Source organism: Chroicocephalus ridibundus, chromosome 8 (assembly GCF_963924245.1).
Source record: "Chroicocephalus ridibundus chromosome 8, bChrRid1.1, whole genome shotgun sequence".
NCBI lineage: Eukaryota > Metazoa > Chordata > Aves > Charadriiformes > Laridae > Chroicocephalus > Chroicocephalus ridibundus.
In genome coordinates this window covers 3,008,544-3,036,523 of record NC_086291.1, presented here as the reverse complement: position 1 = coordinate 3,036,523, position 27,980 = coordinate 3,008,544, and the positions used below count along the sequence as shown (strand labels likewise).

General features: G+C 47.7%; 1 protein-coding gene across 1 annotated transcript; it reads left to right on the top strand.

Moving 5' to 3' along the window:
* Positions 1–201: 201 nt before the first annotated feature.
* PGM1 (phosphoglucomutase 1) lies at positions 202–27,116 on the top strand. The gene is made up of 11 exons (XM_063344320.1): positions 202–489; positions 14,611–14,773; positions 15,059–15,205; positions 16,390–16,515; positions 17,478–17,668; positions 18,099–18,253; positions 18,831–18,946; positions 22,105–22,240; positions 23,621–23,804; positions 25,339–25,473; positions 26,403–27,116. Exons 1-11 carry the CDS (start codon positions 244–246, stop codon positions 26,490–26,492), a joined length of 1,689 nt encoding a protein of 562 aa, XP_063200390.1. The 5' UTR covers positions 202–243; the 3' UTR covers positions 26,493–27,116.
* Positions 27,117–27,980: the final 864 nt, after the last annotated feature.

Below are 27,980 nucleotides of genomic sequence, written 5' to 3'. Positions count from 1 at the left end.
GCAGCGCAGCACCGCCGTCCTCCTGGCGCCGAGAGGCGCCGCTCGGCAGGAAGGCCGTCCTCCTCTCGCCCGCTCCTCACCGCCGGTACGGGGCTGGGGGCGGGAGGGATCCCCCCACACCCTCTCCGGTGCTGCCGGCGCCTTTAAGGGGCGGGCGGCGGGGCGGGCGCGGTGGCGGGGCCGGCTCCGGTTCCCCCCCCTCCCCGAGCCGCGGCCGCCCGGAACTCGCAGCCTCGGCCGGCCATGGTGCAGATCGTGACGGTGAAGACCAAGCCGTACGGCGACCAGAAACCCGGTACCAGCGGGCTGCGCAAGCGGGTGACCGTCTTCCAGAGCAATGCCAACTACACCGAGAACTTCATCCAGAGCATCCTGGCCACCGTGCCGCCGGGCGAGCGGCAGGAGGCCACGCTGGTGGTGGGGGGGGACGGCCGCTTCTACATGAGGGACGCCATCCAGCTCATCGTCCGCATCGCCGCCGCCAACGGGGTAGGGCTGCCGGGGGAGCCGGGGATCGCTGGCGCTTTGCGTGGCCGTGGCGTGGAAGTGAAGCGGTGAATGACACAGGAGCTGACGCAGCTCAGCTTGTGTTTCACACGCTAAAAGTTACCCGGTGGTTTTACCCCCCTTCGATAGGTGCAGGAGCCGTCAGGCTTCCGCGAGTGCGGAGGTGGGATGTGAGTGCAGCTTTCCTCTTACTGCTTTTTTTCTTGCTTGGGGCGATAGTTGTGTTTTCCAGCAAACAGCACAAACCAGCGGCACGACGTGCCAGTGGTGAGGTGCGCTGGGTGGGGAGCAACAGTGCCTTCCACCGCACTGGGCTGCGTCTCGCTGCTGGAGACTTCATCTCTGTTGATTCCACTTGGCCCTGTCACTTGGTCAGCTTGAGAGAAGCCCAGCAGGGAATGTGATGTCGGTAGGGATGGCAGCGCTGAAGCTGAATTTGGAAAGGGAAGCTTTTCCCTCCATTTGGTCTTTTCCAAATGAAAAACGTTCTCTTCCCCTGGGACACATGACTCCTCCTCGTCAGCAGCAACCTTGCTTCCTCACAGACCAAGGAGAGAGCTGGGAACGCTTGGTGGTTAGGGTAACACGTTATGGTAAAACTTCAGAGTTACCTACTTCGGCTTCTGAGGTAATCAGGTGCCTCGGTGCCTCTGTATGCCTGGCTTCTCAAAAAAAAATAAATTAATTTGAGATTGCTGTCTTCTTATGGCATAAAGAAGCAAACAACTGTTTCTTTTTAAGCCATGTAGAAATTTATCTTTTGTGACTTGTGGTAGCTGGTCAATTTTCAGTCTATGTCCCAGCATCCCTTAACAGCACTGGCCTTGTTGTGTGCATCTGTGGAAGTGATGGATAGTGCAGCCTTCCCTGACGGGGAAAGCAACAGAGACTGGTTTATTTATTTGTTCTGAGAAGGGCTTGGAGTTGAAACGTACAGTGTTCATGCCTGACTGCGCTCATAGACAGCACCTTAGATCCCTGTGAATGAACAGACTGGGAGACTTGTTCCCTGGGATAAAGCCTTAGTTTGTGCAGGTTTCTGGATATGCACCTGGGGCCTGGTGGGATGTGGCAGCCTTCCAGGCACTGAGTTCTCTGTCATCTGTGTCTTAACTCAATTCCAGAAGCGACCAGGGCCCCATGGTAGACTATGCTAGGTCCTGATTAGGTGTCTTCTTGGGAGGGGGTCAAGAGCCAGTCACCGCTCAAATCCTCCACCCTCATCGTGCAGATGCTCATGTACGAGCAGCATTACAGCACTGAGCTGTCTGCCGGAATTACAGAAGCCAGTTCCAAGGGGTGCACTTGCTAATGGGCATTTGTCGTGTAGAATTTGGTCCGCGTGAATTCAAAGTGGTAGGCTCTAAATTCAGAAAAATGTTCTGGAAAGGCAAGAAAGGAAATGGGAAGGTAGAGGAAGAAAACAGGTGGAAGAGTATGTGGGTTAAGAGCCAAGACGCTAGTATATGAAGTGAAAAGTTTTACTTTAAAAGCTTTTCATTCTGAATCATTAATTTATAAAACAAGATAATGGCCACGGCCTGAGACAAAATGCTAGACTATTTCAAGCAAAAATCTGGCAGTATTACAGCATTACCAGTCATCTACAGACGCAGGTTCTCTATATGTTGGTTGTAGCAGAACAGAGGTAGTGGTATAGGCTTAACAACGTGCTGTAGAGTGCCATGAAATTACCCCATTTCCCCCTTCAGAGATTTAGAGAGGACTGGCAAGTCAAAAGCACTGTAAAATCGTAGGTCTAAGTATCTCACTTAAAAAAGAGGAGGAAAAAGACCTCATCAGGAAGCATAGAAGAGAAGAGCAAAATATCCCCCAAATTCTTTAATAAATGAGCAGCAGGTAAAGCCTGAATAAGTCAGCAGAAGGAGGTACAGTGAAGTGATTTGCAGAATACGGAGCCATTGAACACTTGATATACAATTGCTGGCTAAGTGTGAGTGGCACTGGCCTAAATAAGACAGTGCAAGTATCGCATTGCCAAACTTAAAAATTGGCGAAATTATCAGGTCCTAAGAAATAAGGTGACTAAAAATAAAAAGTTTCTTTAGCAAATGCAAAATGCTAGTTTGTAATAAGTTTCTATGTATCTGCTTTCCTATTTTGGAATGGTTAGGGGATGCTTGCTTCATAAGTTTTTCTCTATAACTGAAAGTAACAGTTCCCTGATAGTTACCACAGTGTAGTTGAGTAAGAGCCTGTGAAAATCCTGTTTCTTCATAATAAATGTGAAGTAACTGGAAGTCACCTACCCTTCAAAGGGAAGGGTGAACTACTTCTGTTAACTGGTAAGAAAGTGTACTGCAGAACAGGGAACACGTGGTAACTTGTTCCTGGAGACTGGTTTTGTCTGAGTGCTGGGGGTATTTGGAGGGGGTCTCCTGATTCCGGCAGCCAGCTCTCGGAGAAAGTCTCCGTCATCTCATGCTGAAAGGTACTGGGTAATGTAGAGAAAACTCCAGAAGTGGCTGCACTGCCCTGCCTGGACACCTGAACTGACAGTGGTGTTTCATCTGTAGAAAAAATGATTATTACAATGCATGTAAGGGGGACTGGTGTGTAGGTATAGTAAGAATGTGGTAAAATTGAAAACAAGAAGTTTTAGCTTTTCTGATTGCTGGATTGCCAAGGTATGTTATACCAGGCCGTATTTGCGCATCTAAAGTCAGCCAGCCTGCCACCTGTCCCAGAGCAAGTCCTGCAAAACTGTATTTCTGGTCCTATGGAGTAAGAGGTGTTCGGATTAATAATTTAAAATCATGTGACTTTTAAGGTCTGGTTGAGTGATTTTCTCAAGCCACAGGAGAAACCTGAGGACTACAGTTTATTATTTTTAGTTTTATAACTTAAAAGGAAAGGATGCTAAAGTGAGTTTTAGTTTTGTCTCCATCTGGAATGGTTAATGTATAACTAAGTACTTGTATTTGACTAGCAACAACTCAATTTGTAGTTGTGTGATTAAGAAGTGTTTATTCTATTTATAACTTTGCGTTTGTACAAGTAAACTAAAATAGAGATTGTTGGTTTTGCTGTTCTCGGTTGGCATCCAGTGTAGCCTCCCTATTTTGTTTTGGTCTGTTGTGCCAGGTTTCCTTGATGTTATTCCCACATAGTTAGCGAGTCTGACTCCTTAATTACATGAATAAGAGCTTAAAAGCCCCTGTTGGAGCATCACCTGGCAGAGTAAAAGTGTGGCTTTGTGTCAAAAACATGCAAAAATTACAGAATTGAAGCTATACCTCTAGATCTGATCGTATAGCTAGCAGCAGGTTGATCCACTAACACCGTCACCCGCTAGTGAACAAATTTACTGTGCTCCTGGTTCCTTCTTAAATAAACAAATTCCAAAGTGCTGCAAAGTAGCTACATTAAAGCAAATTGCTTGAAGGTGTTCTGAATGCCAGGCAGTGCTTTGCATGTTAAATGCTCGCCTGGTTTTGTTTTACTGCTGCAGGACAAACAGTGCTTTTATGAGAAATACTGCTCTCTAGCCTAGAGAGTTTGGTTTCCTGGCTTGGCTGCTCTAAAGCTTTTCTCCACTCAATTATCCCAGGGAAACCAAGTGTTTAAACTCAGTTGCATTGCACAGCAGCTCTTTATTTGTCACTGCTCTACTTGTGTAGCTCTGCTCCCTTTTACTTTGTGCTGTTCTCCCATAGTCTCCAGACCAGTTCCCATTCTGACGGTGCCACAGAGCCCATAATAAGTGCTACGGTGTGGTGCAGGCCTGGAGACCCGCGTTCTGGTCCTGGCTCGAGTGTGGCCACGTTCCTGGCCTCAGCCGTCCCAGCTGTGGAAGGGGCATGGTGGGACCAGCATGTCTGTGATCTGCTTTGGGCCTGCTTATGGGAAGTGTTCGTTATTGCTCACCCCTGTCTCAGCCTCACTTGTTTTTCTTGTCTATTTTTTAAGAAACCTGTTACCAACATCTCTTCTGCTTGTTCCTGGCTCTGCATAGTCCTGTGTGGTCAGCCTTAGCCATATTGATTTACAGACCTTCATCCGTCCTGCAATTGGCATCGTTGTCCCAAAGAACAGACTCCCTCAGTCCTCAGGGTCAGATCTTCCCTTTAAGTAAAGCTACTGATGCTAAAACCGTCAAACTAAAGTCATCATAAAGAAAGTTCTTCCGAAAAGCAATCCCTGTGTACCGGAATTAGATGCAGTGATGCTAGATTCTACAGGCCATTAAGGAAAATCTCGGTTTCTGGTCTTTCTTATGTTACTGTTTTTCTCGGAAGCAGAAGGGGAAATTGAGATGTTATATGTGAAGTAAGGAAATAGATACCATTTGTGCTATGAGCATTCCCATGCAGATATATCCTGGCTTCAGATCACGGTGGGTTTTAGAAGACAACTATGCATGCAGCAGCTCTTACAGCTTGGAGACTGCTTTTGCGCTAGCTTAGCTTCATTTTCCCTCTAAACTTAATTGACTTATATCAGTTTACAATTAAAGGTTATTAAGGCAGTGGTCAGGTTGTCCAGTTTCAGTGCCTTTTGGAATTTTAAACTCTACAATAATGAAAGTCCAGCTCAAGGGAAGAGCTAAGGTGCTTTGCGGCTAATCTCTGCAAATCCAGCAGACGGAGAGTTGAAAGTCACACTGACGGGTTTAACCATAATCTCCTGGAACAATGACTCTGTATAACCAGAAACCTCAGCTCTGGCTGTGCTGGTGGGGCAGCAGGACAGGGTCTAATGCCCTCTCTTTGTCAAGGCAAAGTTTGGAATAGGTGAGCTGGACTGAATAGGTGCTACCCATACGTCTTATGCCAAGACTGAGCTTCACCAGGATCAAGAAATGTGCTATAGTGGGTCCTTGCCATCCTATCCTGGTTCTCTCTGAGCTGATCAATGTACTGATTAATGCTTCAAATGATGAACTGGAACATATCTTAGAAGTAAAGAGAAATAACATAGGATATCAGTAAGAAGTGCAAAGAAGGCAGCATAGGCAGATGTAATAAAATGTGACCATAATGTGTACGTTTATAATCATAGTACAAGTTGCAGAGTAACGTACTAAGCAGCAAATCTGATGAGCAGACCGCAAAGACTGTTGGCGGCATCATCCAGTTAGCCAGAAAAACAAATGTCATTCCTAGATTTTTAAAAAGGGTTGTTGTAAGTGAAACCCAGGAAATTAAGTCACGGGGAGCGTAAGCCCTGATCTGGGGTACCACCCCTCAGAGAGGATGCTGGCTGCTTTGGGGAGGCTCCAGCAGGAGCGACCTGAGGTTGGGCAGATGGGGCCAGTGACGAAGGAATGAAAGAGTCTTCCTAGCCTAGAGCTGGGGAAGCACGCTGGCAGTCTGCAAACCTCTGCAATCGTGCTGCGGGGAGGGAGGTAACAACTTGTTCTCTGGCCTGCTGGGGACAGGGAAATAATTAATATTGCAACAGCAGAAGTTTAGGTTCAACATTAGAAAGCATTTTGGAAGCTTAAGGCTAATGAAGGCAGTGGGTTGCCTGGGGACGTCATTGGGTCTCTGCCTGGGAAAACCTCTAATGAGAATGGGTTGGGTAGGGTTGACCCTGCCTTGATCCTCTCCACAGCCCTTCCAGCCCTCTTTCCTGCTACTGTACTTCAGCCGCTTCTTACCCCTGGGCCCACAGACGAAGCTTCTCTAGCACATCCTAGTAAGTTTCTGAGAAAATGCTCGTGTAAGTCTTGTCCTCTCCCCTTCCATCCGTGCTATTTCCTGCTACGTATAGCCACCTCCCTGTCACGTATACATACTGGGGGTTACTAGCTTGCTGCCAGGCAGCAGCTTGGTGCTGTACGCCTCAGACCTCCGTCCCTGATCCTGCAAGGTTTAACCAGACATGTCTTTGCTCCTCATGCTAGCATCTAGGCAAGCCAGCCACTGCCCCCCCTCCCCTCTACAAGTTTGTCTGCATTTTGTAATTGTGGATTTCTTGGGTTCAGGTGCTGGTTTCTGTGAGGACCTAGGGATGGGGGCTCTCTCACAGCGGGCTGGGGCCAGGGATCCCAGAGCTTTCCTGGTTCTGCTCGAGGTAAACCAGCTGGAATTCCTCTCCCATTCCCTGGTGCAGGGGCAGGACAGCAAATGCCAGGGCAGTTCAAGGTAACATGCAGATTTTGATATGCTTTGAAGAGCTGACCTTTGAACAGAAAGTTTCTCAGTCTTGGTTGTTGGTGTGTACTCTCCTGGCAAAGGGATGATCAGCCCCTACCAGTGTGACAAACCTGGAGCCCGTCATGGTATCCATAGCAGCCCTGCAGATGGTGCTTTCACCCCTAGCCCTGCAGAGCCCTTTGCCACCCCTCTGGCTTGTCTCTTAATTTTAACCGCGTGCAATGTAAGCACAGAACAATGTGTCGTAATTCTGGAGTGACTTGTATGTACGTGGTTGCATCTACGTACACTTGTGCTGTTGAGATGGTGCCAAGTATTTTGCCTCTCCGGAATCTCTACAGCAACTTCAAAACCTAGATTTTTAATTAGCTCTTATGGAAGCAAAGAGTTTTGCAGTTGGAGCAGCACTCTTGTATGACTAATAGGCTTGCAGTTGATCTGTTTCTTTAACTTGGGCTCCATTTGTCTTGACATTGCCAAATGTCACACGCAGCAGTGGCTGCCTGGACCAGCGTTGTGCTTGGGCAGAAAGAGCATGGTTTTGGCAGCTGCACAGCGGGGCTGTTCAGGGCTGTTGGCACCCTCTTACGGCGAGCGTGCAGGCAGCAGTGCAGGGACCAGAACTTTTTTGTGCGCAAGAGCTAGGGAAATGTGTTTTCTGTTTTGAAGGAGAGTCACAAAATAAGTGCAAAAATACCTGATTTGATTCCATTTGTTCCCTGGAGTTTCATGCAGTGTAACTTTTTGATTAATTACAAAAAAAGAGCCCACTGGATGGGGAGAGAGGAATTGGAAGATGCTGAAAGGAGAGGAGAGGGGCTGCTCACAAAGGAGAGGGCATCATGGACCTCGGAGCAGCCTGACCCAAGGGTGTTTGCAGGGGATGAGAAGAGAGAATTACTGTTCAGTCTGGCTTTTGCACAGTGGGCTTTCCCCCCCCCCCCCAATTATTTTGCTTGCCTGAATATCAAAATGTAAGATGGTGTCTCGGAGGAAGGCTGTGCTGAGGATGGGTTCGTGTTGGGAGTGGGAGGTTGAGAGAACCCAGCTGCCTGGTCCCAGGCTTGGGGAGGGTCCAGACAGCCGCGGTCCCAAGTGGGTTGGATGAGAGAAGATGGCAGAGCTCAGGCAGGGGGAGAGGGGATGGGGCAGGGACCAGCAGTATCGAGCCAAGAGAGGAGCTGCGTGCTCTGCAACGTTTTACGGAAGTTTAAGTCCTCTCAAAATAGTCTTGTTTGTCTTTTTATCATTAACCAAAGTCAACAGTGAGTTCATAGCTTTAACTCTATCCTTGCATGTCTGAAGTGCAAGACAGTAGAAGAGGACCTAAGCTAGCAAGTGTCCCTGCCTGCAAAAGATCATCTGTTCGGAGGCGGAAACACCCTCACCAGCCTCTGACACCCATGAGGAATAAGACACCTAGGAAATAAGACCACAAGGAAGAGTTAAGGAGGTTGGAGTTGTGTACTGTAGCAAAGAGAGGGCACTCAGAGTCTGTATGCTAAAGGTTTTTTTTTTTAATATGTGAGAAGTTGTCAGGAAGATGATTATGATCAGTTTGTTTTCTGTGTCAGCTCAGGACAACATAAACCACAGCAAGGAAGATGGACAGCAGATTGTGGGAAAACGCTTCTAACTACAAGGCTAATTATGCACTGGCCCAGCTTACCTAGAGAAAAAGATTTCAAGAACAAGTTGTATCAATTTTTTGGAGGATGCCCTAGGTGTGTTTGATCCTGTACCAGTTCTAGGGAGGGAGGAGATGACCCGCTGAATTCCTTTCCTGCCTGTAAGTGATCTGTAATGATCACAGTCATCCAAGCAAAGCCTCCCAGATCACAGATCAAATGACCCTTCCTCAGTCTCTGCTCCAGTCCCTAAGGTGGTCAGGGTCCACCTTTGGTGAGCTTTTTCCACCTCTGAATCTTCTGGCAACTGTCGGATCGCTGACCCCGATACCAGTCCCGGTTGGCCAATTACTGGTGATTTAGTTTATCCCCAGTAGTGATGCACATGTTGCAGGAAAGCCCTGGGACCGGGTGGGCTTGGTGTATGTGCTGGTCTTGTCCCTATGCTTTATATGCAGTGTTTTATATTTTGTTTGATAGAATGTGTTTCATTTTATGTACATAAGCATGGCACTGATGACCAATACCTTCCTCCCCAGCTTAATTTAACTTGATTCCTTTGTCCGGTACCTGTGCACTTAGTTATAAGCACAAAATCCTAACCTTGCCTAGGCCTTTTCCCTGCCAGTAAGTCCGTGTGAATCTCCTTCATTCAGCCTCCGGAGCTTGTAGGTGGCCTGTGCCCTCCTCCTGTCACTTGATGCCGCGGCATTTCGCAGGGCAGTAAGTTCATCTAGCCGGGAATGTGAACGAAAGAGCTTGCTTAGGCCTTTTCCTGCCAGGGGCCTGACTGGTGTGAGGCTCCCCGTTAGCTCATTTTGGGATGTGGATTTTGTTTTCTGTGCCACTAGAGGGAAACCTGTGCCTTTGCATGAAAATAAAGGGCATCTCAGCTGCAGGATGCTGAGATAGCATGGATGTATAAAATAGAAGCCAGTGGTTTCTAGCTACATAACCCGGGCAATCTCGCTCTTGGTGTAAAATATGTGTTGTCCTAGTTCTGCAGTACCCGTGCTTCAGTGTGGTTTGGTGGGGAAAAGAGAAGAATTAAGGAATCAGATTCTGAGCTCTGCAATGTCCCGGCTTTTGTGTAAGCCAGCGCTCGCCCCTTGGCCAAGCTTGGGTACGTGGCTGCGTGGGGCAGCCTTTGAGATTCCTGCAGGTGGCTGAAATAGCTTTCCTTTCTGGGATCAAACCTGAATTAAATTCCCCTTCCTTGGGAATTAAATCCCTTCCCTAGGGAGTAGACACGAGAGCTTGCCTGGCTCCTTTGGCTCTGTCGCAGGACCTGGCTGACGCCTTTGCAGAAGGTCAGGTAGAGCCTTTGTGTCCAAAGGTGTTTTTCCGCCTTCAATTATGAGGTTTTCCCTCAGTCTCATACAAATTATCCAGCTCGATTTTAATGTACTGATAAATATTACCCTGTGGAAGAAAATCTGTTAGTTTTTGGAGCAATGACAGAATTAGCACCTCAGGAAACAGTCCAGTGAGTGCCTTCATAAATCGTCACAATTCAGCTGTGAACACATCTCCTTTTCCCCCCCTGCTTTTTAGTAACGGGACAAACCGAGTCATTATGAAGTATATGTTCTTTAATTGCTCCAGTATTATCTACAAACTGTTTCCAGCAGCTCGGACAGAGGAGTCCGAGTGTTATTGAAGAGGTTTGGAGGAAACTCTGATTTCAGTCTAGCATTCAAAGTTACCTTCCCCGTGTTCAGGAAGATGATGCTTCATAGAAGTTTCTTGGTATCTGAGGCTCTTCTGTATGTGTTAAAGCTGCTCCAACATCAGCTTTATCAGATGCAGTTTTCCAAAACATGTGAGAGTTTTTTTGTGGTTTTAATAACTCTGCCCGTGATGAGACGTGTGGCTGTTCAGCTGACACCATCGCTCCTGTGGCTTTTTAGCTGCTCTGAGTTTTTCTTAATCAAAGAAAGGCTGTCCCACTGATGGTCGTGGATACCGTCCCTGTGTTTGAGAGGGAGCCCAAGGAGTAGTCAGGCTGTATGAGCAAATTGTAGGTAACAGATCTGTCGCCTTCCATTTTAAGAGTGACCTTTAACTCACCAGACTTTGCAAAATAACTCCAGCAGAGCGCTGCCATGCCCGCTGGAGCCTTACCTCCCGGGGACCCGCCGCCCCCGGGAGCGGTGTGACGGCCGGCCCAGGCCAGCAGCCTGGCGCTGCCGTGCAGATCTTGCTTGGCTGGCGAAAACGCTGGGCTCCGTGCCGGGGCAGCACATCGGTCCATGCATCCGAGCAGAGGGCTGAGCTCCTCACCACCTCCCCCGTTGCCCTGCCCGAAGGGAGAACCAGATGGATTGATGGTGCTGGGCTTCGGTGGGTGATAGCCCAGAATGGCAAGGAGCTCTGCCTGTGGAGAAAAGAAGATGATAAAGAAGACAAAAATCTCTTTTTCCCAGCTGTTTCAGTGAGGGACAGCAGCGTGGAATTGTGTATTCTCCGTGACATTGATCCTCCACAACAAGTGCAAGAAAACGTCTTCAGTTACAGAAACCACATTCAGCTCAAGGTTCAAGGAGCTATTTTTGGGTCCTCAGCAGCTTCACTGAACTTCTGCCTAATAGGTGGGCCATTGCTGGTGTCAAGATTGATTTTTGTATTTTGGCATAATTTACTTTGTAAATGCATTTTTATGAAAAAAGAACATGGAAGACGCTCCTCTACCTCTGATGACCTTGCCAACAGCTCCTTACAACGATCAGAAACCAGGAACCAGTGGATTACGGAAGAAGACCTTTTATTTTGAATCCAAGACGAACTATTTGCAGAATTTTATCCAGAGTATATTTTTTTCCATAGACCTAAGAGATCGACAAGGATCTTCTATGGTAGTTGGAGGTGATGGGAGATACTTTAATAAGTCTGCAGTGGAACTGATAGTCCAAATGGCTGCTGCCAATGGGGTTGGTAAATGTTAAATGACTAAATTCCTGTAGTTGTGTGGCTGATAAATGCAGAAAACCATAATAAATTAGTCACTATGCGATTTGATTTCCCCATAGATTTTATTCAACTGCTAATAGTTAACTTTATAATGGAAAATGAGATTGGTAATACTGAAATTGCCATTTAGTCATTTTTAAGGGATGCAGTTGGATAGAAGTATGTGGGCATACACATGCAGCAAAGAAAATAAATGCTGCTTGGTTTTCGTGTGTTCTTGTTTTGTGTTTTGACATGCCACGAGCTGTTGGCACCTGTGGATTTTGTAGTCTCTCCATCAACCCTGACATTGTTCAGAAGCAAAGTAACTGGTGGAGCCGTGGCTCGCTGCTCAGCGTCAGCTCAGCAGAAGCTCGTTCAGCGTTGGTCTGAGCTGCTCAGCAAATTGAAAAGGCAAAACATGGTGGTGCGTTTCTCACCAGGTATAAGTTGTGGCTGTGTGATAAGTACTCCGGGAGCCTTTGAAAATGGAAATAAGATGAGAGTTAGTGAGTGGCAACCTTTACAGTGATCTCTGAACGTGCTGGAAGTCTGTATTTTGGAAGCAAAACAAATGGTTCGTCTGTTGGCAGCAGAGCACAGTTTGTGCACTGCAAGACTCTTGGGCACTGGGGTTTTGTCTTTGTTTCCTTCTGCTTTTTAAGAAGAAAAGGCTCTGCTGTCTGTCCGGGATCTCTTAGTGTGGAGCAAACTTTATGCTGAGACCTGTCTGTTAGGAATTTGACAGAAAAACTTACCTGATTGCAGCAGGGTAATTAATAGTGAATGGGAGAATAGGAGAGAACTTTTTTTTTTTAAAAATCAACATATTTTCCATCTTGGGGAAAAAAAAAATCCCTTGGCATTGCAAATTAATGTATTCCTCTTAAATCAGTGTATGGGCTGAGCAGAAGAGCTGGAGAATGTGCACAAAGAGCCAGGCTTGCTGCTTGGACTGCTTGACGCTGCGGCACGTTTTCTGCTGGTAAAGGTGAGGTTAGACTGGTCTTCACCAGCCGAGACTTTTCTCAGGCATTTCTTCCCAGCAGCACGGCCCACGTCTGGCTAAAATCTAGTTTTGCTGCTGGTTTTGCTATTTTTCATTGGTTGTTTTTATACAGTCTGGCTAATCCCTGTGACTCTCAGCATCGTGCTCATCTTGCTCCATAGAACAGAAGGGCTGAGCACAAGGATGTTTTCAAATGTAAAAAGCCACGAGGAGAGCGCGCGTATCGTGCTTTGAGTACGCGAAAATCTCTTTGTTGGTGTGTGGCAGAGGCAGGTCCTGTTACCTCTACAAATGTGGGATCAGCAGGATTTCCAGATTGGCCCAGGCACACTTGGTATGTTGGTAGCATCACATTGCATGGCTTAAATGATGATTATTTCGCTAAAGAAAGTGACCAAAGTAATTTGTCCTCTTAACCTGACTTGTGTAAATAGAAGTGTCTGTTCAGAGGCTGTAACTATGGCACAGTATATAGGATTGATGCATCTTGTGATGCGTCTCTTTTACAGAAAGAGGACTGGAAGGGTGTGCTGATGACGCAATGGAGCTGTAGACACCAGCTTCCTTGGCCTGGAAAACATGTTTTTGGTGTGAAAGTATCAGCTTGTGTTACCTGGGGGGAGAAGGGAGGCCACAGGAGGTCTCCTTTATTACCCGTGTGCATCTTAGTGGGGCTTTCAGTAAAACCAGGGGGGAAGTGTTGCCTGGATTGCTTCGAAGTACCCTAACCCAGAATCGCCGCACAAAGTGGGTCTGTTTGTGAACAGGTCTGTTTTGAGCAGTCTGTGAGAGGTATTTCTGCATCGTTACATCCTTAGATTTTTCTCATAGCAAATTCCAGAGAATTATAAAAGATTTAAGTGTAAGTTGCTCAGCGTGCTGCTACACCAAGCAGCCTTTTCCAGTGGCCACCACAAAGGATTTAGCATTGGCTGGGTGGGGAACAACAGATGAAAACCTCTGAAAGCCAAGGAGGACCCCAAATCAGAGGGCAGCTTGCCAGTCCTCAGCAGCATCCCTGGAGCTGCGTGCGAGGCCTGGCAGAGCACCGATGAAGAGGGGGGTTGCGGCTGAACGTGACCCTCGAGGGGAAGCTGGGAAACAAAAGATGACGTTTTTAGAGAGGAGCCTCCTGGAGACTGCATTGATTCTCGGTGAAGCTGAAGGAGCAAGACTTGGAGGCGGGAATAAAACATGAGACAAGGTGTGCTGGCTTGGGCTGAGAATGGGGGGGGAAAAAGCAAAACCCACATAGGTTGAGCTACTTCAAATTAAATGTTTGGCATAATAAACTAGCGCGATCAGCCTGGCAGACAGGCACCGTGAGGGCTGTAATATTACCTACTATGGCCAGCTGAAAGAAGGGCATTCGCTTTGGGTTTATAAACTGCTGTTTCGCATTTGTGCTGCTTGTTTGCTAAAGGTGCAGTTCTTTCAGCGACGCCTTGCTCGCCCAGCCGGGCTGTGACAGCTGTAGCATGTAATGACCGATCGGCAGCGGAGCCGGGGCTTAGCACCAGGCAGTGCCGTGGGAGAGGAATCGCAGTCATCCAGTGCCCTTGGCTTAGCACCGAACGCGGACCTTCGGTCTGGGAACGCTGCCTTTTGTTTTCTGGTTTATCTTGTGTTTGAATGAAATTCCTTCTCTTTTCTCAGTCGTTCGCAGGGTCTAATCTCCTCGGTTGATGGAGAGTAGTCTGGTATTTTTTTTTTAAATCTCTGTCACCTCATTTGGGGGCTATGGTAAGGAGCGTGTTCTTACAGAAAAATTTTTGTTTTCTGTTTTATTCCATGAACTCCAGCAGCCGGATCCCGATTACCTTCTGTTGCTTAGCGCATTGGTCTGGATTTAATCTCAGTGATATTACTAAATTTATGGGAAGGAGGTGTGTTACCCGCTGCGAGTAAGAGAATCTGCAGCTGGTCCCATGGGAGCAGGGATGATGTTCGATTTTTGTTTCATTTTGGCTTCTCTCAGTCCCATTGTGTCTTTTGACAGCAAAGTTCGAGACCATAGCCAAAGGGTTGGCTTGGGTGGGGTTTTTTTGGTTTTTTTGGGTTGTTGTTTAGATGCCTCTGGAAAGCTCAGCTTTTCAGTGCAAGCTGCCATTTCCAGTTGAGCTGCAGCATTCATAAAGGAAAATGCTAAAAAGGCAGAACAGAGCGGGGTCAGATGTTGACCTTCACTGTACACAGCGGAGAGCTTCGGCAGCCTCCCAGGAACAAGCTGTTTGCTTGCAGGGAAGCATCACCTCTGCCGTCAGCTCTCCTCTGCCATCAGCATGCCTCCTGGGGGCTCTGGTTTTACCTGTCGCCACTGTTTGGGGTTTTGGCAGTTTTTGCCGGTTTTAGGATTTGGGACTCACAGTGGTTTGTTTTGCTCTTTAATTTTCAGATTGGCCGCTTGGTCATCGGGCAGAACGGCATTCTCTCCACCCCAGCAGTGTCCTGCATCATCAGGAAAATCAAAGCCATCGGTGGCATCATTCTGACGGCCAGCCACAACCCCGGCGGGCCCAATGGGGATTTTGGCATTAAATTCAATACTGCCAACGGAGGTAACATCGCTTGGTTCGTTTTGATTTGCTCTGTTTCTGTCTGGCCGTTTCTTGTGTTGACCCCAAGGAAGCCTAATTTAACTGTCTTAATACCACAGAGTTTTGGTGCCCTGAGCAGTGGGTTTCCCTAAACAGAGCAAGTGATTGATCTGTTCCTCTCGCACCCTGATATTCCTCTCTAGGGGAGGTATTCCCAGCCCCGGGTCTTCTGCTGTACTTCTGAAGTGGACTTCTTTTACAGTCTGATTCTTTAACGTCTTCCCGCTTGACCATTTTATCTTGCAGGTCCTGCTCCCGAAGGTATCACGGACAAAATTTTCCAAATCAGCAAGAAAATTGAAGAGTATGCGATCTGCCCAGATCTCCAGGTGGACCTGAGCACCATTGGGAAACAGCAGTTTGACTTGGAGAACAAATTTAAACCATTTACAGGTAAACAACTGTTCTTCCTCCTGGAAAGTTTCCTTTCAGGTGTTGTGAGTGCGGACCACCCATGGACGGACAGGGACATTTGGTGTTTTGGGAGGACAGACGTGGCCATTCTGACCTCTCCTTCTCATCTGTTGGATAAGCCAAGCAAGGACATCGCTCCTGGTCACCCTGGCATCCTGGCAATTTTTGGTTATTTTCTTTGGCCTGCATCTTACCTTCTGTAAATACTTTAATTATATCATTGTTTCTGTCCTACAAAAGGTTGTACTTTGGTAGTTAAATCCGATCCATCAAACTTCACTAAAATCAGAGTCTATTTTGTCCGTAAGACTATCAGTAACATGTACTTGCGAAACAGACAACTCTGCAGTTAAAGTGCGTTTTCCTGATTAAAAATTATAGCATTACTGTTTATTCTTTATAATTTATTTTGGTTTTTTTTCCCCATGGCTTCCCGTGCAAAAGCTCTCTCTGTGGGTGGGAAAGCCATTACATTTCACAGGTGACTTTTGTCATTTAGCAGTGAAATATGAAAATACATTAAAAAAAGTCTTTCGAAAAACACTTACTGCAAGTATTTTTTACCATCTCTTAGTGACCCGTGCTTGTACTTAAAAAAAATAAAAAATGAAAACAGAAAATATAAAAGTTGGGATTTTTCTCAGTCCCCATTTCTGCGTAGTGAGATTTTGATGTTAACGGGGTTTTCATGGCTCTGTCTTTCTATGGCCTGTTAGCTGCAAAGGTGCAACTCACTTTTTCAGACTATTAGGTCCACAGTTCCTGTAGACTTTGGTGGAAATTGGAGATCTGGTTTTATATATGTATTTTTTCCCCTTTTCCTCTAATCCTGTGCTCCAGGTAAGCAGAGTGGGACTGAGCCCTCTCAAAAGAAGTGCAGGGAGCCGTAGCTGGGAACGGTGCTTGTCTTAAGGATTTTGTTGGTCTGTTTGGTCTGTAACTCAATTAGCAGCAACAGCCTGTAATTAAATTCTTAATATAGGACCATTATACCATTATTATTGTCTTTATGAAACGATTCTATGGGATGTTTAAAGGCTTTATGCTGAGCCCTGGCCCTTTGCGCTAAGGACTGTCGGCACACCGCCACGTGTTGCAAAATCGTTTTTTCTGCAAAGATTTCGGGCTCTGAGAGTTGGTCTCTATTTACTTTTTCTTCCCAGTGGAAATTGTGGACTCAGTAGAAGCTTATGCGAATATGCTGAGGAACATCTTTGACTTCAGTGCGTTAAAGGAACTGCTTTCGGGGAAAAACCACCTCAAGATTCGCATAGATGCCATGCATGGAGGTACGGGGGCACTTGGGATTGCGGGGGGCTGGGTGTCCCCGGGGTTTTGGCACTGACTGCAGAGAGAAAACTTTTTTCTGGTGTTTATATCCATGATTTGTAAAATTGTTTCTTGTTTTGCAACACGTTGCATTTTTCTTTTTGCAAGCGAACTGTTTATGGCTTTACATTGTTTTCTTTTGTCAAGTGCTTGGACTTGGGAGATGTTTGGGGTTTGGCGGGGGAGGGGGGATGCTGTGTCAATCCATGTCAATCCGCACCTGAGACAGAGATTAGCGCCGATGCTGGGATCCGAGCTGCCCTGGCAGGCTTTGCATCAGTCCGTGTCCCCTGGAGGTCACAGCGGTTAGGCGAAGGTCTGCCCTTAGATATTTGGTCCCAAAAGTGGGACCGTTGGACTATTATATAATTTAATATATATATGCCAAGCTTGTGAGTCTCTTTCAATAGACGTTTTCAGGAGCACCCTAGCTTTCTTAGAGTCTTGTTTCTCTTGTCTCCAGGCCACTCCTGTTCCTGTGCTCACTTATTTTTTATTGTCTACGTTATTAGCGTTTGAGAGCAGTAAATCCTCTTGTACTGCTGGAGGTCTGTGAATCACGCAGGCGTTTTGTTCTGTTCTATGGGGCTGTTGCACTAATACCTCGGTGCACTTGGGGCACAAGCCCTTCACAGTGGCAAAGGCTCATCCTCACCTCTAAACCCATGAGTGGTCTCACGTATTTAGTGGGACAGCTGAAAAGCTTCCTTTGGCAAGAGCTTGTGTGCCTGGACGGACCAGGCTTAAGCACACCTATGCGCTGCTTGGGGCTTTTGTTGGGAGCGCTTGTACTTGAGTACCATAAACCTTATAAACTGACCCAAAGTGAGCAGACCGGAGGCCCTGGGTGGCTACGTGGCTGGTGCAGAGCCGCCTGAGGGCAGAGGCTGACTTGTTTCCTCTTTCTGTTTTCCCGTGATAGTTGTGGGCCCTTACGTGAAAAAGATCCTGTGCGAGGAGCTCGGAGCCCCAGCAAATTCAGCTGTGAACTGCACCCCGCTAGAGGACTTTGGTGGCCACCATCCCGACCCCAACTTAACCTATGCTGCTGACCTGGTCCAGACCATGAAGACAGGAGAGTACGACTTTGGAGCTGCTTTTGATGGAGACGGGGTAAATGGGCTGTTCTGTACTCACTTTTTTGCCCTCTAGTCAGTTGTGGGGGGAGCGACCACTCAGCTGCTTTTAAGAAGAGGAGGATGAAGGTGAAGATCTTTTTTTCTGCCTCTTTCCCTTCTGTAATTGCAAATAGAAGTGAACCACTTGCAGTTTGCCACCATGGCAATAGCTGGCTACTGTGTTAATAATGAAATCCAAACTGTATTTAAGTAGCTTTAAAGGCTGTGAAAAGTCAGCGGGAAGGTGAAATACTATACAGGTGTTGCAATTTAACTTTTTCAAACCTCTGTATTTATTTCAGTGCAGTCAAAAAATCTGAGTTGTTGCGTTTATAGGCTGCGCCTGCCAAGTAGAGCAACTTCTGCCATTGCAGCCTTTTTGCGCTGGGCGGGGATGAGAGCTGTTTCTCTCTTGTCTTCACCAGGACCGCAACATGATTCTTGGGAAACACGGCTTCTTTGTGAACCCCTCCGACTCTGTCGCCGTCATTGCTGCCAATATTTTCAGTATTCCTTATTTCCAGCAGACCGGAGTCCGTGGCTTTGCCCGGAGCATGCCCACCAGTGGGGCTCTCGATAGGTAACATCTACCTCTGTGCGGCGGGAGAGGGGAGCCCTGCCAAGGAGAGGGACTGTCCCTTTTTTGTGGTTTAACACGTGTCTGTAGTGGGGAGTGAGTGCGTGGTCCGTCTGGAGGGTGAAGCAGTGCCAGGGCTGCGGGCTGCCTGCCAGGGGAGGCAGTGGAGTTTAATGAATTAAATCCTGTTTGGGGACATGGCGGAGCTGGGCTCTGCTCTTGGCTCTTTCTCTTCTCTACAGATAAGCCCGATCAAATGATCTTCCCCACCCTTTTTTTTTATTTTAATTTGATAGTATTACTTTCTTTGTTAAGTGCTCTGAAACCTATGACTTAAAATTGCTTTAGAAGAGCTATGTGTCTATATCTATTCTTTAGTTACGCATCCCGCCCATTTCCCAAACATTACGCTGGGATAAAATAGAGAATTGCTGTACAAATAAATGTTTGTTGTAAAAAACCACAAGAGTGGCATGACCTGCCAGCAGTGTTACCCCAAAAGAGACACCCCAACCGAAGGTCCTACTGCAGTGTTTCACATGGGAGCTGTGGTGTGACTTAACCTTCTTACCTTTTGAAGGGTGGCCCACGCTACAAAGATCGCGTTGTATGAAACTCCAACTGGCTGGAAGTTCTTTGGAAACTTGATGGATGCAAACAAACTGTCTCTGTGCGGAGAGGAGAGTTTTGGTACTGGTAAGTCAGTGTTCCTGATGGCACTAATGATGGTATTATTCCTCCTCTTAGTTCCTTATTGCGCCGGGTAGCTCAGGGTTTATCTTTCATGTCTAGTTGTTAATACTTCTAAAATAGTAAAATAATTTAAAAAAAAAAAGAAAAAGCTTGCAAGAATCACTGGTGGAAAGGAACACAATGCTAAAAGTTTTGTCAGGCAAGAGCTAGTTCTCCTTTCAGTTATTTAGGAAGGCATATGTAGATATGCAGGAAGTTTAAGGGCCTCTTTACTAGCCCGGTCATTGAGTCTATGGGGATTAAGTGCAGTGTTAAATGTATTTTTCAACTCTTGGTGGCCAGGAAAACCTTCTAAATGTTTTCATTTCTGGAAAGAAATATGGTTTGGAGCATGCAGTTTTATTAGGGAAGGTTTCAGGTCACTATTAAATCTCTGAGCTTAATAGGGCCCTCATTTTCCTGTTCGAAAAACAAGGTATGATTTATAAAGTTTAAATTAACACTTGCCTTTGAACAGTCTAAGCAAGTTATTAGGTTACTGAGAAACAAAGTGAACATCTTAAGGAATTTACTAGGGGTGTGCACGTGACACAAAACTATTATTTGTGCAGGGAAGTTAAAGCGAGCAGATTTTGCTCTGCGTCGGAGCAGCGTGCTCAAAACGCGCAGTGTTCCCGGGAGGCCTCGGCAGTTTCTGAGTCCTCCCATGGCGCCTACCTCATGGTTTTATCGCCCTGCCTCTGGAAATGGGACCTTCCCTGCACGCAGGAGGTCAGCACCTAAGCCACGCACAAAGGCTGAGTTTTATCTGGTCTGAATTCTCCTCGAGGTCTTGTTTTTCTTATTCTCTAACGAGCTCTGAAGAGCGGGGGCAGCCGGTGGGATATGCAAGGCACGGGGTCTTGAGGGAATTTAGGTTGGATGATTTCAGGCTCGAACCTTGTGTGTTTTGATTCCACCACCCCATATTTCAGAAAAACATTTCAGCCTGCGCGTGGGTGTCTCGCAGGGCGGGGATGGCCTTAAATCCCCAAAATGCCTGAAATTAAGTGCTTTGTGGAACTGGGGTGCACAACTTGACATGGAAGGATTACCCCGGCTTTTCTGTAGCTGAGGAAGTGGCATCACAGACTCTGGTTGGAAGCGGTTTGCTGTGGGGCTGAAGCAGTCTTCAGTGGCACTATTTTCACAATCAGATGCTATTCTGATGCACGGGATTTGGCCTCAGGTTGGAAGGAAAGAGGAATTTCAGAAAATGTGGTATCTCTGTAAAGAAATCTTGAAGTAAATCGTGAGTAAAGAAAGATTTTTTTGGAGTTTTGCCCTGAATGATTTCAGCATGCGTTAAGTTTATGTTCTGGACTTTGGCTAATGAGAGGGCACCGGCATTTCAGTAAATAAATAAAAACAAAAAGCAGCAAATGATTCATGGAGCTGCTGATAGGAGATGGTCTCTAATGAGCAGCTCTCTAAAATTGTTTCCATCTTTTATTGTATGAGCAATGAGCTCATAGTTTCTCTGCGTCCCCCAATAGGCAAGTGACTCGACGTTACAAATAGAAGGGACTGGTTCCATGTGCAGCAGGGGCAGAGAGAGAGGTTTGCGATTTTGGCCGTGCAGCATCACGTCTGAGTGGCCAGGGGCTGAAGCAGGTTTTTTGTGGGGGGCGGATGAAGAAAGGGCCCAGGAGTGTTGGACTCCCCGTGCAGTGCGAAGGGGGTTTGTCCATCTGGCAAATGCACTTTAAGGAACGAAAAGGGGCGAGGGAGGTTGTTTGATAGTAAGCTAATGAGGAGCTGTTTGGAGCCGGACAGAATGTGAGTGCTGAAGGGGAGAGAGGTGAAGGAGCAGCCAAATAGACCCAGTAAAAATTGAAACAAACTGTGACCTGGTGGGACTGGAGGCCGGGAGCAATTAGAGTAATGCGACATGACAGAATTCCTGCTTGCTTTCTTGGGTATTTTATTCCAGCAATAAGTTGATACATCACATGGGACTTCTGTTTATTTAGCATTCCTCTCCATCACCTCTCTACAGCTCTCTCTGCTGTAAAGGACCCTGAGGATAATTTATCGCTGCGTCCACAATGGTGGGATTTGTGTAAAGCACCACGTAACCCCCAGCCTTTTTCCCCAGATAATTGCTCACTCTGGCAATTCTTGAGAGGGTAAAATGGCAGCTCTGTAGCGCTCTCCGCATTAGCAGGCGTACCCTGGCTCCTTGGGATTTCATTAATACCTGTTTGGAGGTTTTCCAGAGCTCAGCAGATAAAACTCAGAAGTTGTGCATCCGTGGGGCACAGCGCCAAACTCGCAAGCCAGAAGCACGGAGGCTGGGTTGGATGTATTCTGGGCTGCCATTTGATCCCTCGTTTAATTTTGGTGTTCAGGGTGCCGTCTATGTTGGAGCACGCTCTCGGGTTTCCCGAGGGCCTGGGTGCCCTGCAGTCCCTGCCCTGCCCTGTCCGGTGTGCTCCCAGGGCAAGGCTGGGCTGGCCTCTCACGGCCTCCTGCTCTCTCTGCTTGCTCTGGAGGAATCCTTTTCTAGCCAAAAGAGGGTCTTTTACAGCCTTTCAATGCCTGGCGTGTGGGGCCGAGAGCAGGCATGAGGCTGTCTTCTGGTTTCTGCACGTGAAGAAAGCCTCTCCATTTGCCAGCCCTGGTGGCTGGTGCTGTCCCATTTTCAGAGTCGTTAGGGTCTGGCTTCCTCAGCGAGGGCTGACATTTTTCTTGGTGCTCAGCCAGAGTATGTGCTGATCAGAGTATGCTGATTTGGCATGAGGTACGTGACAGCTGCTTGAAGAGGTTGATGTTAGTCCTTCCTGAGCTGTTCCTTTGCGTTTGCCTTTCTTTTTCTTTTTTGGATGACCTTTTTACTGTGCGTTCCCCATTACTTCCTTGGGAACAGAATTAAGGATCTGTGAACAATGAGTGTGTGTGTGTTAAAAGGGGCCGAATGTTTTATTTGGGCTATAGCTAAAAGCAGATGATATCTTGAACCGTTTTAACAATACAGCGGGGATCAAGCTCGTGAAATGCCTTCCATTTGTGAGTTTGTACGGCTGCCAGTTGGATGGAGGAGAGAAGACAAGGTAGGGCTGTAGCACAGACCCTCGCGTGAAAGGAGGTGGGAAATGTGTTTCTGCTCTGGTTCTCTGCAGGCTCCGACCACATCCGTGAGAAGGACGGGCTGTGGGCTGTCCTGGCTTGGCTGTCCATCCTGGCCACCCGCAAGCAGAGCGTGGAGGACATCATGAAGGATCACTGGCAGAAATACGGCAGGAACTTCTTCACCAGGTGAGGAGGGCGCTCCTGACACCTCACGCTTACCTCTGTCCTGTGTTCAGCCCTCCGAGGTCAGGGCCCACCAGCGCGTGCTACCGCGGTGCTGTTCCTGCGTCGTCACGCTCGCGGTCTCTGTCCTGGTGCAGTAATTTCAAACTCCCTGAGCAGTTTGCTGCTGTATGCAACATGCCTGGGTTCAATAAAACAGCAGGTATTCACCTTAACCTTTCATGATGTCCAGTTTAGGATTTGTTATTCTAAACATAAATCTAGGCAGTACCAAACTCTGCAAAGGCTGTACATTTTATATATGCAAGGTATCTTTTTTTTCTTTTAATGGAGATTTTTTCCTTGCAAGAGTCTTTTTTTTGCAATTGGAACAGTTTCCTGAGACCACAAATCACAAGTTAATTTGTAATATCTTCCGTGATGGCAGTGTCTTATTGAATGGATGCCCAGCTCCTAGGCCGTTACTTACCTGCTTGAGTTTCTGTCCAGTCCCAAAATACTCTAATTTAAACTACGTTAGACACGGAAGATGAAAAGGGAAGGAGTGAGAACACATAAACAAAGGTGGGAATGCTGTCAGGAGTGAAAGCATAAGGCAGAAATCTTTCAGCTTGGAAAGATCTACACAAAAATTCTGTCTCAAATTGCCAAATGAAAGAACTTGCTTCCCCCCGACACGCACCACACCACAAAGCCAGCATACATCTGAGGCATTTAAACCTGTGGAAAAAATGCCAAGGTCTAGAATAAAAAGGCAGTCTTTTAGCACCGGAGGTGTGCCTGCATAGCAAGCTAAGTGCGATGGTAGGCAGGTTGGCAAGCCTGTGCGTGCTCCATCTAGCCAGCCGGGCAAAGACAAGCGGCACAAATCACTCTGGCAATCAGAGTACGAAGGCTGGGATCCCGATGTGTGCTTCAGCTGCTCTCTCTGCCGCTCTTACCCGGGTTAGTGAGATCAAAGCTGGCACTGGTGTGTTATCTGCTGCAGTCGCACCTGTGCTTGGCTGTGGGGACGCACAGGAGGGTGTTCAGGCAAAATAGTTGTCCTGAGGAACCTGTCGAGATCCTATCGGCAGAATTAGAATAAATTCTTTGCAGTCAGCGTTGTTAGAGTCAAGCCCTCTGTCTTCGATATGCCTAGTGCAAGACAGCACAATTTGCGCTTTCATCTCTCCTGACGCCTGTAATACGTGGCAGGGTATCCCATGGATTTGTATCGGATCGTAGCCGTATTGCTGCACAGATCCTCCTCTCTTCCTTCTCCGCCAGCGAGGGCGTAGAGAACATCTATGGGGCAGACCGCAGTGTTTAAACAAGGGCGTCACAAAACATTGCGACTCCGTACAGCCTCCCTAATCTTTGTTTTGTGGTGACTGGTTGTAGATATGACTATGAAGAGGTGGATGCAGATGCAGCTAACAAGATGATGAAAGATTTGGAGACTGTGATGTTTGACCGCTCCTTTGTGGGCAAGCAGTTATCCTGTGGTGACAAAGTCTACACGGTTGAGAAAGCCGACAATTTTGAGTACAACGATCCTGTGGATGGAAGTGTCTCCAAGAACCAGGTGGGCACAGCCTGGCCTGGGCTGAACGTGACTTCAGAGGGGCATTGTGCTGTGTATTTTGGGCTTAAACTTTGTCTGTTACATTTGCACCTGCTTTAAAGTCAAACATTGCATTTGTCCCTTGGAAAATTTTTGCTGGTGGGATCCTGTGCTGCATGAAGGGAAATTGCTGCCTTGGAGAGGGAAGGATCTGGAGACTGCTCCTGCCCCAGCAGGGTCTGGAGACGGAGTAGAGCTTCCCCACAGCCACTGTGAAGGGGAATCATAGAATCACAGAATGGTTTGGGTTGGAAGAGACCTTAAAGCTCATCTTGTTCCACTCCCCTGCCCTGGGCAGGGACACCTCCCACCAGCCCAGGTTTCTCCAAGCCCCGTCCAACCTGGCCTTGAACTCCTCCAGGGATGGGGCAGCCACAGCTTCTCTGGGCAACCTGGGCGAGGGGCTCACCACTCTGAGTGAAAAATTTCTTCCTGATATCTAATCTAAATCTACCCTTTTCCAGTTTGAAGCCGTTACTCCTTGTCCCATCACTACATGCCCTTGTAAAAAGTCCCTCCCCAGCTTTCCTGGAGTCCCTTTAGGGCCTGGAAGGCTCTAAGGTCTCCCTGGAGCCTTTTCTTCTCCAGGCTGAACCCCCCCAGCTCTCTCAGCCTGTTCTCACAGCAGAGGGGCTCCAGCCCTCAGAGCATCTTCCTGGCCTCCTCTGGACCTGCTCCAACAGGTCCATGTCAGGAGTGACAGAGCTGAGTTGAGGGCGATGGGTCAATGGCTGAGAACCGGGTTGTGCTGAATGAAGGGTTCAAACCCCACTGCAGCAGGAGGCATGAACCCTCCCAGCATTGTCTTGTCTTTATAATACCTTCAGGTATTGTCTTGTCTCTAGCAAATCCTCCCCAGACGCGTTTGTCCCCGAGCTGATGGTGCTCCTCACATGCTTGTCCCTAAGAGGGCAGGCAGCAGTGAGGAGCGGCTGTAACGCGGGATTGAGTTCCCGGCTCCAGAAGTCACGGGGCTATTGAATACATGTGACATGAGTAACCTGTCACCAGAGGTTATCGAATAAAGATGTTCTGTAAATGGATTGGTTTGACAGCATAATGTGGAAGCATAGTAAGTGGGAAGGAATAATGGAGAAATCCTGCAGGAATGATTGCCTTGCCTGTGGGATGACGGGAGCGTTTTCTTTATATCATATTTTTGTGGGAGAGCGGTGGGTTGGTGTAATGCTGTGCCTGGCAGAGAAATCAGTCCCTGGCTCTCGTTTCCAAGCAAGCGCTGGGGCGAGAGACCTTACAGCAGCAACGCGCTTCATGGTCAGGAGCTCTAGCGAGTTCTCCAGAGTGGGTGAGGAGGGACACCAGCTCCTCCGGGAGTGGGAACAGGATAACAGGAGCCTTCTGCGGCTCCCCGAAGAGGAGGAGCTCTGGGATCGTGCAGGTCAGGCACAGCCACGCTGGCTCTCATGGAAAATACCTTGGGTACCCAAGAGGCGCGTAGCTGAGAGTCCCTTCTCCTCCCCTTCTCCCTTACCAGGGCTTGCGGCTCATCTTCTCCGATGGCTCCCGCATTATCTTCAGATTAAGCGGCACTGGCAGTGCTGGAGCAACCGTGCGGCTGTACATCGACAGCTACGAGAAGGATGCTCAGAAGATACATGAAGACCCCCAGGTAAGCATCGCATCTCAGTCACGGCACTGCTGGCTCCCAACCGTCCTAAAAAGCTTCAATCTTTGCTTAGCACTGCTTTGCTTACGGATGTGTGGAGGTGCGAGGTATTTTGGAATTGGTATCTTTAATCCCAGTATAAATAGATGTATTAAAAAAAAAAAAAGCAGCTCTGTGTGGAACAAGTGTTCCTCATTCAGAATGCCTCCCAGCTGCTCCTGCAATCACACGTTAGTTTTCCTGTTTCTGTTACGTCTGTGGCTGGTGGCAGGTGGGGGAGGACACTGTTTCAGTCCTCAACTGACCTTCTAGTTGAAATGTTGCATCACTAGGCATATAATGAGCTCATTCCTGTACTGAATTTGGGAAATATTTGTTCAAAACAAATAAATGGGGGTAAAAGGAGGCAGTCGTGTATAAGGTTGCACTCGCCTGTTGTGTACTAAAGATAATACCTGTTCTTTACAGCATCATTTAAAAATGCTGTTGACCTCTCTTGTAGGAGGAAAAGAACCTTCATTTTGTATTCCCCAGCAAAGAGTCTGTGAGCTCTTTTTGCGTAACTTACTGTGCCATTATTGACAAAAAGACTAAAAAAAAAAGCCCCCTGCATTCTGAGAGGCACAAACTAAACCTGTGATTTAACTCTCCTGTGCTGGTGGCACAACGAGGGCGGCAGCAGCACCGGAGCTGTGCTGGGATTCTTCTCTCCAAACCTGCCTGCGGTCGTAGCGCCGCATCCCTCACTGCGCCCTTGCTCTCGCGCGTCCCGCAGCTCCCGCGGTGAACCTGAAACAGCCCCTTTGACCAGTGCTTCCGAGCGGTGGGTGTCCCGGGCTGACACCAGACGCCCGCGAGGGAAGGTGCGCCGTACGCGGGCTGTGTGCGCCGCTCTGCTGCGCGGTTCTGAGCCATCTCTTTCCTTTCTGCAGGTCATGTTGGCACCTCTCATTTCTATTGCACTGAAACTTTCACAGCTTCATGAAAGAACCGGCCGCACCGGTCCGACTGTCATAACATAAAGGCTTGGTGGGACACCGTGCCGGAGTGCGCGCCGAGTGAAGGAAGTCAGCCCGTCTCCCCTTTTATTGTCAAATCTCTCACTAAAAGAGGAATAGTAATTTTATCGCTGTATTTAAGAACACTATTGAACTGCGAAGGATAGACAATAAACCCCAGCCCCTGTCAACACTTTGTGCGCACGCTGCTGTGCTGCTTTTCTGCGTCACGCAGCACTGCTGGCAATTGGTGTATGGTGCTCATTAGCGCAGCCTTTTGGGTTAGCATATGTACTTTTTTTTTTCTTTTTTCCCTTAAACAAAAGGCTCTAGAAATAACAAAGAGACAAAATTCTTCAATAATACAGTTGGGTTTTTTTTTCTATCTTGGAAGCTTTCCTGGAAAAGCAGCACAAATACTTTATCCTTGCTAATACATCGTCTTTTAGACGTGATGTCTCTGAATAAGCGATGGCTGTGTATTAAGGCTGAGTATTTTTCGCTTAGGTGGATTTTTCCCTTTCAAAACCAAATTATGTAAATTGACGCCCATTTGCCTTCTGTGTAAGAAAAACCCCACAACAAACCCTCCTCACAGAAATGAGCAATAACGAGCATTGCAGGATATTAAAGTGATATGAGCTACCATTACTGTTCAGTGCTCTTTTCTTTTCCTACCTCATGATAGGCTCCCTTTCGAAGAACAAAAGATTGTTTTGATGAGCTCGTTTGGTTGAACGTGGCTTGTAAAATCCTTGGAATAATCAGATTTGCAGGCATTAATGTGCAAAATCTTATCCAAGGGCACAGAGAGGGTCACTTTGGAAGCAGTTGTAGCTGTTCGACGTTAAGGCCCTGCAGCTGCACCTTCCAGCCCTTTTGCTGGAAGCCATCCCCTCGGAGCTGAGCCGTGTTCCTGCTCCTGGCCCCACCGCTGCCTTGGCGCTGGAGAGGGCTAGACGTGCCAGTGACGCTGCCTTAGTGTCCCTCATCCATGGAGGTGACACCCTCCAGCAACGGGAGGGACTTTGGAAAAGAATCCCAGGTAAACCCACAAGACTCCATTGGTTTACTCCCTCCATCTCAAGGCTGTTACGGCTTAAGCTGTGTTAGTAAAAGTAGTTGTGTTAGTGGGAATGATTTTAGGTGACTTGCCCCCGTTTGGTTTGCATGCCTTTGTCACCCGAATGCCGGTGACACCCGTGCCCGGCCTCGCCCTCTGCCCTGGCTGGGCTCAGCCTTGCTCTGGAGGCTGCGCTGCCCACGCAGCTGGAATTCAGGCCGGGTCCCTGGGCAGCCCCGAGGGAGCAGCTCCGTTTTCCAGGAATGTGACACATCCCACCCTCACCCTCAGGACGCTGCCAGCAACACTTCAGAGGTAGACGCAGATGTGCTGACAAAAACCCCTTTATCTCCTCTCCTGCCCAGAGGTGAGGTGTCTTTTCTGACAGATGGGCTCCTCTGCTCACTCTGCGCTAACAGTTTTGCTGCCAGAGCTGTGTTGGGGTGGAG